Below are 12,480 nucleotides of genomic sequence, written 5' to 3' on the forward strand. Positions count from 1 at the left end.
TTTTTTCTCAGATATTTGAGTTACAGGTATAAAATTTAATAAAATATCCATGAAGGAATTTAAGCTTTGCACATTTCATTATCATTTTTGTATGTTTCATTATCATATTTATGAGAATGAAAATTATTAACCTCTATGTCTCCAGTAGTTGAAAAATATACAGTTAATGTAATTAAGTAATGAAAATCAAGCTCAAATTGTCATATGGTATAGTGCCTTTATAATATTTCAAACAGGGCTTTATCTGTTTAACCTGCTCTCTTATGATATATTTGTTATTTTTCCCTAATCAGGATTATAATTCTTTGTGCTAAAATAATTGAATTCTTTGGCATAAGAAAAAGAAACTGAAATAGGACATAGTAGTACCAGTACTTCCTAGTTATTACCTAGCTCTGTGGAAGGAAAAGTTGCCATTTAAAAACATGATTATGGGGGCTCCTGGGTGGCTCAGTTGGTTAAGTGCCTGACTCTTGATTTTGGCTCAGGTCATGATCTCTGGGTCCTGGGATGGAGGCCCGCATTGGCTGTATGCTCAGTGGGGAGCCTGCCTGAGGATATTCTCTCTCTTTGTGTGTTTCTCTCTTTCTTTCCCTTACTCCCTCTCTCTTCCTCTGTCCCTCCCCCTCTCACTCTCTCACAGACTTTCTCTCTCTCTCAAATATATGAGTAAATCTTTAAGAAAGTATTTATATTATTTCAGGGGTGCCTGGGTGGCTCAGTTGGTTAAGCGGCTAACTCTTGATCTCAGCTTAGGTCTTGATCTCAGGATCATTAGTTCAAGCCCTGCATTGGGCTCCATGCTGGGTATGGAGCCTATTTAAAAATATATATATATTTAAAATAGGTATATATTTTACAATGGAATACTATGCAACCATCAAAAGAAATGAAATCTTGCCATTTGCGACGACGTGGATGGAACTAGAGGGTATTATGCTTAGCGAAATAAGTCAGTCGGAGAAAGACAACTATCATATGATCTCCCTGATATGAGGAAGTGGAGATGCAACGTGGGGGGCTTGGGGGGTTAGGAAAAGAATAAATGAAACAAGATGGGATTGGGAGGGAGACAAACCATAAGAAACTCTTAGTGTCATAAAACAAACTGAGAGTGGCTGGGGGGTGGGGGGAGGGAGAGGGTCGTGGGCTTATGGACTTTGGGGAGGGTATGTACTATGGTGAGTGCTGTGAAGTGTGTAAACCTGGTGATTCACAGACCTGTACCCCTGGGGTTAGTCATTCATTATATGTTTATAAAAAAATTTTTAAAAAAATAAAACAGGTATATATTTTAAATAGGTATATATATTTTAAATATGTATATATTTACTTACATATATGTAGGTGTTTAAATTATATATATAATTACAATTATTACAATATGTGTAATATCAATTAGTATTATAATATATGTAATATCAATTATTACATATCCACATATAACTATAATACAGAAATGATAATAGGAATTTTCTTTTGAAATATTACTAAGGAATAGCAATCTTTATATATATATATATATATTTTAAAAGATTTTATTTATTTATTTATTGACAAAGAGAGAGCATAAGCAGAGGGTGCAGTAGGCAGAGGAAGAGACAACATGGGGCTCGAACCCAGGACCCTGGGATCATGACCTGAGTGAAGGCAGATGCTTAACCGGCTGAGCCACCCAGGCGCCCCTTTTTTATATTTTTAACCACCCAAGGAAGGGAAGGCGTTGTACTCAACTCTCATCTACCTTTATCTATAGCTTTGGCTTAGCATTGCTGTTATTTTTGCTCTTTTTTAAAAAGTTTGATAATTTTTGACGTATGTATATATCTGTAAAGCCATTACTGCAATCAAGATAATGAACATATCACCATCCATCACTCCCCAAAGTTTCCTCTTGCCCTTTTGTAATTTGTCTTTCTCATCTCTCATCAGTCCTCTTATCCCCCTATGTGTCTACCATGCTACTGGTCTACTTTCTTTTTTTTTTTTTTTTTTTTTTAATAAGGTAGAGGCAGAGAGAGAAGCAAGCTCCCCACTGAGCAAGGAGCCTGATGCGGGGCTCGATCCCAGGACCCTGAGATCATGACTTGAGCTGAAGGCAGCGGCTTAACCTATTGAGCCACCCAGGCGCCCCCTGGTCTACTTTCTGTAGCTATAATTCATTTGCATTTTCCAAAATAACAGAAATGAAATCATATGGTATATATATATATTTTTTTTTAATATTTTATTTATTTATTTGACAGAGAGAGATCACAAGTAGATAGAGAGGCAGGCAGAGAGAGAGAGAGAGGGAAGCAGGCTCCCTGCTGAGCAGAGAGCCCGATGCGGGACTCGATCCCAGGACCCTGAGACCATGACCTGAGCCGAAGGCAGCAGCTCAACCCACTGAGCCACCCAGGCGCCCCGTATATATATATTTTTTCTGGTTGTTTGAACTCAGCACAGTTATTTTGAGATTCATCTATGTTGTAGTGTGTATCATAGTTCCTTTTTATTGCTGTGTAGTAATGTGTTGTATGGATGTACCACGGTTTGTCTGTTCACCTATCAGTGGACATTTAGGTTGATTCCAGTTTTGGCTATCACAAATAAAGCTACTATGAACATTTATGTACAAGTTTTATATGGACGTATGCTTTCATTTCTCTTGGGCAAATACCTAGGAGTGGAATGGATAGATATGTGGTAGGTATATGGTAAACTTTTAAAGAAAAGCTGTTTAATTTGATCTGCTAAAATTTTGTGTTGGCTTTTGTATCCATGTTTTATAGGAATTATATTTTACAGGAATTACAGGAATCTGCAGAGAGTTTTGGGCTTTCCTCAGGCATGTGGTTAAATTGCCTAAAGACGGTTTTACCCTTTATCGAGTCTTGCTTTAAAGATTAATGAGGCAAAACCAGAGCAGTACTCACTCTAAGGCTATTCGTTCCCTGCTGTGGAGTCAAGACCCTTGTAGGCACTCCAGCCAATGCCTCATTAAATGTGGTTTTCCAGCCCACTTGGTAGGAACAGCTATTACTCTAGCCTGTGTACACACCCTGGGCACTTGTTGGAGCTAGTCTTTAGTTTAGCCTCACGTGGTTACCTCACGTGCATGTGCTGATCAGTATTCAGTGCTCAAAGTGGACCCTCTGCAGATCTCCAGAGTTCTCTCCCTGTGCAGCTTTCACTTTTCTGGGAGCCTGTCTTACAAACTCTAGCTGTCTTCACTTCTTGGACTTTCAGTCCTGTCTTCTCAGCTCAGGGGGCTGCAGAGCCCTGCCTGCGTTCTGTCTCCTATGCCGCGGCCTGGAAACTCCCACAGGCAGTGATCTGGAGCAGTCACAGGGCTCTCCTGATTCGTTTCTATCTCTCAGGGACCACTGTCTTTTGTTACCTGATGTCCCATGTCTTGAAATGTAAATTTTCATATACTTTGTCCATGCTTTAGTAGTTTCAAAGAGTTTGGTAAATCTGAAAGTAAAGTCTGGTGGCATTAGTATCATTCCATTATACATGATCATGATGAGAACAGAGAGATTGGTGTACTTTTGAAAAGTCATGTTCTTCTGTCCCTTTGTAATCATAATGCCAGAAGTTCCTGTGAAACAACCACTTGAGTGATGTAAACTAGGACTATATATTATATTCACTGGGGGAGGTTTTAAAAAATATGCACGCTGGTTCCAGCCTCTGATAGGGGGATTTGGTAGGTCTTGAGAGTTATATGGTGTGCATGTGTGGCCAGTTAGAAGCCTAGACCTGTATATTTTGAAAAAGTTCCCAGTGTGCTCATGTATGTCCTTTGTTATACGTGACATCTCATTTTACAGATGAAGTTGAGTGAGGTTCAATAGCTTGTCCATGTCACAGAGCTATTCAGTGACAGATACACAACTCTTTTTACGTAGGTATTTGATACCTTTACTTTTCATTTTAAGCTATTAACTGTATATTTTGAGTTCTAATTGGGGCTATCTGAATCCTAAAGCTTAAGTTACAAGGAGCTGGCTGTCTGTGGTGGAGATTTCGCAAGTCCATAAGCAGCTTTGGAGGCTAGGTAGCATCTTTATGTTATTAAGGATACTTAATATCGTTAATCATATAATGATGCTGAGTCTGGAAATTAATATATCCAAGTAACAAAATTTGTTAAAAACAATTTGCTTTACTATATACAGGGGTGTAAAATAATGCATTAAGGAGATTTTTTGGTAAGATTTTAATGGTACAATTAATTGTCTAACTAATTATCTATTGCAAGTAATTGAGTCCATTATGAAGAGAGTGAAAATCACTTTTATTAAATAATATGTGGGGAAGGCAAAAATGAGATGTCTTTATTTTCAGAGAAGCATTAAACTAACATTTGGTTTACTTAATATGTCATTATGGTATTTTTACCCATTCTTAGAACTTTATCATGGACCAGAGCATGTTTAAGTTTATAGTAAGTTTGTAAGTTTGTTTAAAATAATAGCTAAACCCAAATGGGACTAAATGATAATATCTTTTTTTTTATTTGAAACTGAACTCTTAATGTTTTTGGTAAGCCTAAATCAAATAAGCTACAAATTCATTTTAAAAAAGATTTTATTTATTCATTTGAGAGAGAGAGAGAGAGCAAGAGTGAGGGTGTCGGGTGGGGAGAGCAACAAAGGGAGAGGGAGAAGCAGACTCCCTGCTGAGCAGGGTGCCTGATGCGGGACTTGATCCCAGGACGCTGGGATTTCAACCTGAGCTGAAGGCAGAGGCTTAACTAACTGAGCCACACAGGTGCCCCAGATATGTTACAAATTCATAATGAAGTCAAGTGCAGTAGTACAATCCTAAAAATCCAAAAACAACTTAAGTCATGTCACCAACAGACATTTATCTATATACAGCTGGGGGATAAAGACTGACAGTAATCTGGAATTAATAAACTTTATTTCATTACTAGTAAAATGTTAAGTAAAAAGTACTACTGCTGGAGTTAAAAATCTTGTTAATAGTTGGATTTACAGGGTGCTTGGGTGGCTCAGCGGATTAAGCCTATGCCTTCAGCTCAGATCATGATCTCAGGGTCCTGGGATCGAGCCCAGCATAGGGCTCTCTGCTCAGTGGGGAGCCTGCTTCCCCCGCTCTCTCTGCCTGCAGAGGCCTACTTGTGATCTCTCTCTGTCAAATAAATAAATAAAATCTTTAAAAAAATTGTTGGATTTACAAGGGAATCGAGTTTCTCTGACTCTGAGCCCCACACTGTCCTGCATCTTTAGGACAGGTCTTACTTGAGGTACCAGGAAGCCTAGTTTGGGTCTTCCAGGGAGGGCTGCAGTACCTGCTCCCTAGCCAAGTACCAAAGGTCAGCCCACAGGCAAAGGGACAATCAGAGGTCTATAGGTGCCTTAACATATTTCTGCAGTTTTTCGTTTTTGCCTGTGGTCCAGGTTTCAGTATCCCTCCAGTGCTCTGCCCCCATCACCGCACCGTGGTGTTGCTTTGGGTGCTGCATAAATATGAAGCAGGAAACTGTGTAAGCCAAAAACTTGATGGCCCTACATAAAGCATTTATGAATCATGGTAACTCAGTCACTTCAGAGCGAGGGTCCAATTTGCATGTATATTATACTAAATGTCCAGTTGAAGTGTAACCAAATTATTTTATATTGTTGCTTCTATTTGAGGCATACTAAAGACTTGTTAGTATAGTCAAACGAAAATGAGAACTAGATGAAAATAGAGTCCGCCTTCTTTCCATAAAGTGCTAATATGACCATTTTCATGATAGCTGCTATATTTTATTAATCATAAATCAAGAAAAATGCAAGTGTTTCATAGGATTTTTTGTTATATTAACCGTCTTTGTATTTCGTTCAGGAAGATGATCCCCCCAGTGAAGGACAAGTGATTAGGATGCCCCATAAAAAAAGCCATGCAGACGCAATTCTTTCTCTTCTTGCTAAACAAAACCAGGACTCCTTGGTTTCGCAGCAAGCAGTCTATCATTCAGAGGTACTTATTAACCATCATAATTTTTGTTTTCTTCTAGTTTGGTCTAAATACAGGAAAAATAACAAAAATATTCCTACTTAGAGTGAAAGCATGCTAATTCTTCAACTTATTCAAGGGTCAACTTTATAGTAACTTTAACCTGAAATCAGAGCTCTAGAGTTTAGGCCATCTGCTCCAGCCTTCCTGTTCTATAGTTGAAAAAACCGAAGCCCTTTTAGATGATTTGTGAGGATCATTCATTCTGTCTTTCTTCAGCCATTTACTGAATATCTACTATGTGCCAGACACAGTCTTGAAAAACGTACAAAGATGAAGGAGACAGAACCCTACCCTTAGGAAGCTCACAGTCCTGTAGGGAGAAAAGGGCCTAACAATGACTCGATAGTTAATAATGGATCAAAATATTTAGAAAGTGTTGAATAACTCAGTGAGACAAGCACTTTGGATAAAGAGAAAAGTCTGGAGAAGTTGGTTGAACCAGATGATCATAAAGAACCATTTAAGCTATGGAAAGGCTTGGGCACTGTAGAGGCTATTAAGATATTCTGGGCAAGGGAGGTCACAGGGTATGATACTTAGGAAGGAATTTGGAGGTTTTATAATCCAGTCCTGGTGTTTGGAGGGAAAGAGGGGAAGGAATGAATCCTGATCCGGTTTCAACTGCACCTTTTCATCCTAGATGGGCTTTTGCACTCCCTGATGTTACTCTTAGTCTGGGGCACCAGTGTCTGCAGTCTGGGTTGTTGCCAAGATCAATGATACTTATGTGTATGAGAGTTTGTGAGTAGGCAAGCTAAGTCTTCAGTAGAGTCCTAGAGTATTAATGTGTTAAATAGCTCAGCAATTACAAGCACCCTAGAAAATTGATTCATAATAGAGAAGGTACTATTTATTGCCCAACATTTTATATGGTAGTGGCAGAGTAAGAGAGGCACTGTGAAATATTCCTAATTAATTTCTAGGGAAAGTGTATCTGCCGTCATTCTAAATTTTGCCAAAGAGTCTCCAAAGGTTTTATACTAATTGCAAAATCCAATCCTTTTCTATTTAGAGGTTGTTGAGGTAATTGATGTTCCTAAACAAAGTCACATTAGGGCCTTAGAGGAGATAGAAATACATAAGAATTTGGGAAAATTATAGAAAATCTTGAATGTTGAGCTAAGAAGTTAAATTTTACTTTATAGTTAACAGAGCCATAGTTAATTTTATAGTTAACATCGAAGATGTTTCAGCAGTGATTTCTTCATATATTCTAGAAAAACACTTGGTTGAAATTAAATCCAGTTTCGATGAGAAACATGAGAGCTTTCAGATATTGGAATTTTTATTCAGTTCTTAATAAGTAAACTCATAGAATATTTCTAAGTCACAAAATGTGATAGTGATCACATATATAATTTTTAATATGAAGAAAATAGAAGTCTTGATTTTTTTAGTTATAAAATTTATTATATATATATGTGTGTATATATTTTAAAGATTTATTTATTTGACAGAGACAGACACAGCGTGAGAAGGAACACAAGCAGGGGGAATGGGAGAAGGAGAATCAGGCTTCCTGCTGAGCAGGGAGCCCCATGCAGGACTTGATCCTGGGATCAAGGATCCTGGGATCATGACCTGAGTTGAAGGCAGACACTTAACAACTGAGCCACCCAGGCACCCTAAATTTATTTTATATATTTGATAAGAAATGTATTTGTACTTGTGTACTTTCTGAGGGGGAAGAACTTTATTAAATATGATGAAAGTAGTCTTCTTCAACTTAGGTGCTTATAAAAAATGTAATTGTTTGGATAAGGGTAATGTTTATGTCACTTAACTGTAAGATTCACCCTAACAAGTTCAGGCAGTTTTCATTAATGAAGAATGAAAACTAAGTTTTCTATTATTTTAATTTGAAGCTGTATGAACAATATGCAATGTGTGCCATTATTTAGTTTAAATCATAAAATTTTTCTTAGGTGTTTTGCTATCTAATTTGGGGTTTGAAAAACAAGATAATGCTTATTTAACTTCATAAAAAATGAGATAATGGCAACAAAGCCTATTACTAGATGCCTGATTGAACTAACTTTTTAAGCCTGTCTTTCAGTAGAGTGTGTGTGTGTGTGTGTGTGTGTGTGTGTGTGTGTGTGTGTGAGAGAGAGAGAGAGAGAGAGAGAATAAGCATTTCCTAAAATACCTTCAAGCAATCAAGTACTTTGGTTCATGGTATTTGACAAATTTTTGCTCTTTTGACTTGATTTTAATATAGTGTTTTTAACAATTGTTGCTACCTTTTATAGGACTTGGAAAACAGTGCAGGTGAACTTAGTGAAGGACAAAGGCCCAGGCTGACAGCAGCAGCAGAGAACATCTTACTGGGACAGTCTATCTCTATGCAGTCACCTGCCACTAATGCAGAGTTTTTGGATAAAAAATGTGCTCCTCAGCCATTATCTCAGCAATTTGACACAGTTGCAGGTATACACCAGAATATTGCTTCTTGATGTAGCATTTATTAGAATGTACTTGAATTCCATCACACTTCCTTTGTACTGTTTCCAGGCTGAATGCTATATTCTGTTTTGTGTTATAATTGTGATAGTGATCCTAATCTGAATTAAGAAAATTGCTATTTTCAGGTAGGGGCAAAATTTCTTTATTAAAAAGGGTCTTCATTATTGAAAAGTTTAGTAATGACTTTTTTTGTCGTCTATATATTTTCCCAGATGTGATTCAGGTATCAGTGTTAGTATGTGAGCCACTGGTTGGTGCATGGGATAATTTTGGTAGTAGGCATACATATACTTAAAATTTTTTAATAGTGATATATTTATTTTACTTATATTTTTATTTTATTTTACTATATATTAGAAAAAATATAATTTAGAACACCAAACTGTGACAGAACATACCTTGTTTAGGACAAGTTTAAATTAGATAATCCTCTAGAAATTCGTTCTTTATGCTGTATGGATTTCTGACACAGTGCTCACTGTATTCATGACTAGTTTAGAACCTCATTAGCCAGACTTTCTGCTATAACACTTTGGAAATAAGAATAGAAGAGAGAGGGGCGCCTGGGTGGCTCAGTGGGTTAAAGCCTCTGCCTTCGGCTCAGGTCATGCTCCCAGGACCCTGGGATCAAGCCCCATATCTGGCTCTCTGCTCAGTGGGGAGCCTGCCTCCCCTTCTCTCTCTCTGCCTGCCTCTCTGCCTACTTGTGATCTCTGTCTATCAAATAAATAAATAATCTTAAAAAAAAAAAGAAGAGTAGAAGAGAGAATACTGATCACTAGCATATACGGTTGATTCTCATTATCTGTGCTATCTGTGGAGTCATCAAAAACACTGAATTAGTAAATGCTGACCCATTGCTCCTCAGGGAAAATACCGCCTAGATTCCTGCAAGCCTCTGATCATAACATCTTTGTCAACTGATCAATATGTAACTGTGTTAATGTGTGTTTCTTTCTAAAGAAATTTATTGTAATATATATTGTTGGTGCATTGACATTGAGCTCAGGGTCCGCAACACTGTAACTCAGGCCTGAACAAAGCTTCTGCCATCCATGTATTTTCTCTCTAAGGCCTGTCACAGCTTTGTGCACTTAAGATACCAGATGGCACTTCAGCAGTCTGAGTGGGGCCACTTGAAACCACAGATCACCAACGAAAAGCGCAAAGATGTGAACAGACAGTAAATAGACAGCAAAAGGGACCCTTGTTTACAGTATAAGAGATGAAATAAGAAAACAGAGCATCACCTTGGTTCAGCCTCAGCTAGTAAATGGGTGATGCAAGTTTTTTTAGTCTACCCATGTCTGTGAATGATCACAAAATCACTGCAACTGTTGATTAGAACTAAATTTTATTGAGTAGGTGAATTTGCAAATATGGAATAATCAGCAAATTCATGGAGAGCAAATGTATTCTCATTTGCTGATTTTTCCATGCCCATTGCTGCATTCTCTTAAGTGAAAAGAACTTCCGGAGGTTTGCAGATTTTCCAAGGATCAGAAAAGGAAATGCATAAAGTTAGAAAAACATTGGTATAGAGTATTTAAAATCTCCATTTTATATTGAGTGAACACCTTATATCACTCAGAATTGAGAGAAATTCAAGACTAAATTTTCCAGGAGAATAAATATAAAGTAAGACTGGAGTTATTTCTCATTTGTGCACATAGTGAGGGCATTAAATATTTTACATTCTTTTAAATGAATAGGATTTTTTAAAAAGATTTTATTCATTTGAGAGAGAGCGAGCGAGCGAGCGAGCACAAGCAGTGGGAGCAGCAGAGGGAGAGGGAGAACCATGCTCTCAGCTGAGCAGGGAGTCTGATGTGAAACTCGATCCCAGGACCCAGGGATCAGGAACTGAACCAAAGGCAGATGTTTAACTGACTGAGCCACCCAGGCACTCCTAAATGAGTAGTATTTAAAATGGCATAAAATGTGACTTTTTGAAGTTTTTATTTGAATTCCAGTTAGTTAACATACAATGAAATATTAGTTCAGGTATACAATATAGTGATTCAGTACTTCCACATATCAGGGGTACTCATCACAAGTGCACTCCTTACCTGTACCCCTGGGGCTAATAATACATTGTATGGCAATAAAATTAAAACAAAAACAAGAACATTCCTTAATCCCCATCACCTATTTCATCACCACCACCCCCACCTTCCCTTTGGCAGCCATCAGTTCTTTGTAGTTACAAGTGTGTTACGAGTGTGTTTCTTGGTATGCTCCTCTTCCCCCTCTCCTTTGCTTGTTGTATTTGTATCTCGCTAACTGCAAATTGCAGTTAAACATAATTGACACTAGGTGGCTCTCAAAGATCACTTGAAAGCTGCTAGGTACTTAAGGAAAAACTAGGTACTTGTTAAATTATTATAGAATAAAATACATGAGGATATATCCTAGTTAGTCCCTGCTTATTCCTTTGGTTAGCACCTAGCGTATTATCTACCATACAATGGACTTTTAATAGTAGGTACACTGCAGGTATTTATTTAATAGGGAAAAACAGTAAGTTATATGGCATAACATAAGATCGAGCATATAAATGAGGCAATTTAGCAGAGTGTGGCTAAGAATCTGGGCTTTTGGAGTTTCAGATATCAGTTTGAGTTCCAGCTCTGTGTACTTTGAGGCAAGTAACTTACTATCTTTGAGCCCAGTAACTTTGTTGGGACTGTATTTATGTTAGATTGATATAAGCAGAATATATTGGTAAATTACAGTGTGGTTTGTCTTAGATATCTATAATGAAGTAAATGAATGGATCATAGTTCTTTTCAAAACAGCAACGTTTTATGAAGCAATCTGTCAATGACCTTTTGAGTTAATTCATTTGTCTGCTTCCTATATGCTTGGGAATAGAATTCATCTGCTTAATTTACAAAAACCAAATGAGGAAATGTTCAGAATTTATTATGGGCCCCCCAGTGTGTTTCACTTATACTGCACTGTGAATTAGCCATAGTTGAAAGCTGTTGCAATTGTGCATTTTGCAGATTAAAAATATTTTTGATAGTGGTTTAGATGTTGAAACTACAGTTCTTATTTCATAAAAAGAAAAACAAACCTACTCATTCATTTTATTTATGGGTTGTGTGTTCCATTTCTAAACTGAGGCTCTCTTTTAAAGTTAGTATTAGGAAGAATGTCCGCCTTAGAAGTTTCCAAATAATAAAAAAAGTAAAATTTAAAAAAATATATATTTGAGCCCAAGTTTCTTCATCTGTCAAGTGGGGATAATATTAGTATATTAGTTGTCTATTGCTGTTTAACAAATTACTCCACAATTTAGCAGCCAAAGACAGAAACATTTATATTCTCACACAATTCTGAAAGTCATGAATCTGGTAGCAGCTTAGCTAGGTAATTTTCAGGATCTTCCATGAGGTTGCCATCAAGTTGTTTTCTGAGGCTGATGTCATCCAAAGGCTTCCACTAGGTTTGGAGGATCTTTTTTCCAAGCTCACTCATGTGGCTGCTGGCAGGAGGTCCCAGTTCCGCTGCTCATGACCTAGCAGTTGGCCTCCCACAAAGATGATCTGAGAGAAAGTAAGCAATCAAGATGGAAACCACAAAGTCTTTCATAACCTAATCTCAGAAGTGACATGCCATCGTTCCTTCCACATTCTATCAATAACACAGAGCAATCCTGGAATAAGATATAGTAGTGGATGACTGAAAGGTATGAACCCCAGGAGACAGGATTCAGGACGCCATCTTGGAGGCTGGTTTCCACAAATAGTGTCCACCCTTTATGGTTATTAGGAATAGTAAATGACAATGCATATAAAGTAGTCGGCACAGTGCTTACCACATGGTAAATGGTGTTCTCTTTAATAATGACTAGAGTATGTAAAAGTTCTTATAGGGATTCAATAGAAACAGACTATCCACAGCTGCCTAAAAGGACTATGCCTGTAGAGAACTAACTTGTTCCTCTTGTTTTATTTTGGTACATAGTGGTTACTATAGAAGAATGAATACCAT

At 37.5% G+C, this 12,480-nt stretch overlaps 1 protein-coding gene across 6 annotated transcripts in view; it reads left to right on the plus strand.

The window, feature by feature from the left end:
* KIAA0586 (KIAA0586 ortholog) overlaps window positions 1-12,480 on the plus strand; it is a 126,363-nt gene that overhangs the window by 58,074 nt on the left and 55,809 nt on the right. For all 6 annotated transcript variants that reach the window (XM_046009772.1, XM_046009768.1, XM_046009771.1 and 3 more), the window contains 2 exons: window positions 5,845-5,979; window positions 8,268-8,445. In XM_046009772.1, the coding sequence (XP_045865728.1) occupies window positions 5,845-5,979; window positions 8,268-8,445 (313 nt within the window). The remainder of the gene's footprint in view (window positions 1-5,844; window positions 5,980-8,267; window positions 8,446-12,480) is intronic.

The sequence above is a fragment of the Meles meles genome, chromosome 6 (genome assembly GCF_922984935.1).
Source record: "Meles meles chromosome 6, mMelMel3.1 paternal haplotype, whole genome shotgun sequence".
Lineage (NCBI taxonomy): Eukaryota > Metazoa > Chordata > Mammalia > Carnivora > Mustelidae > Meles > Meles meles.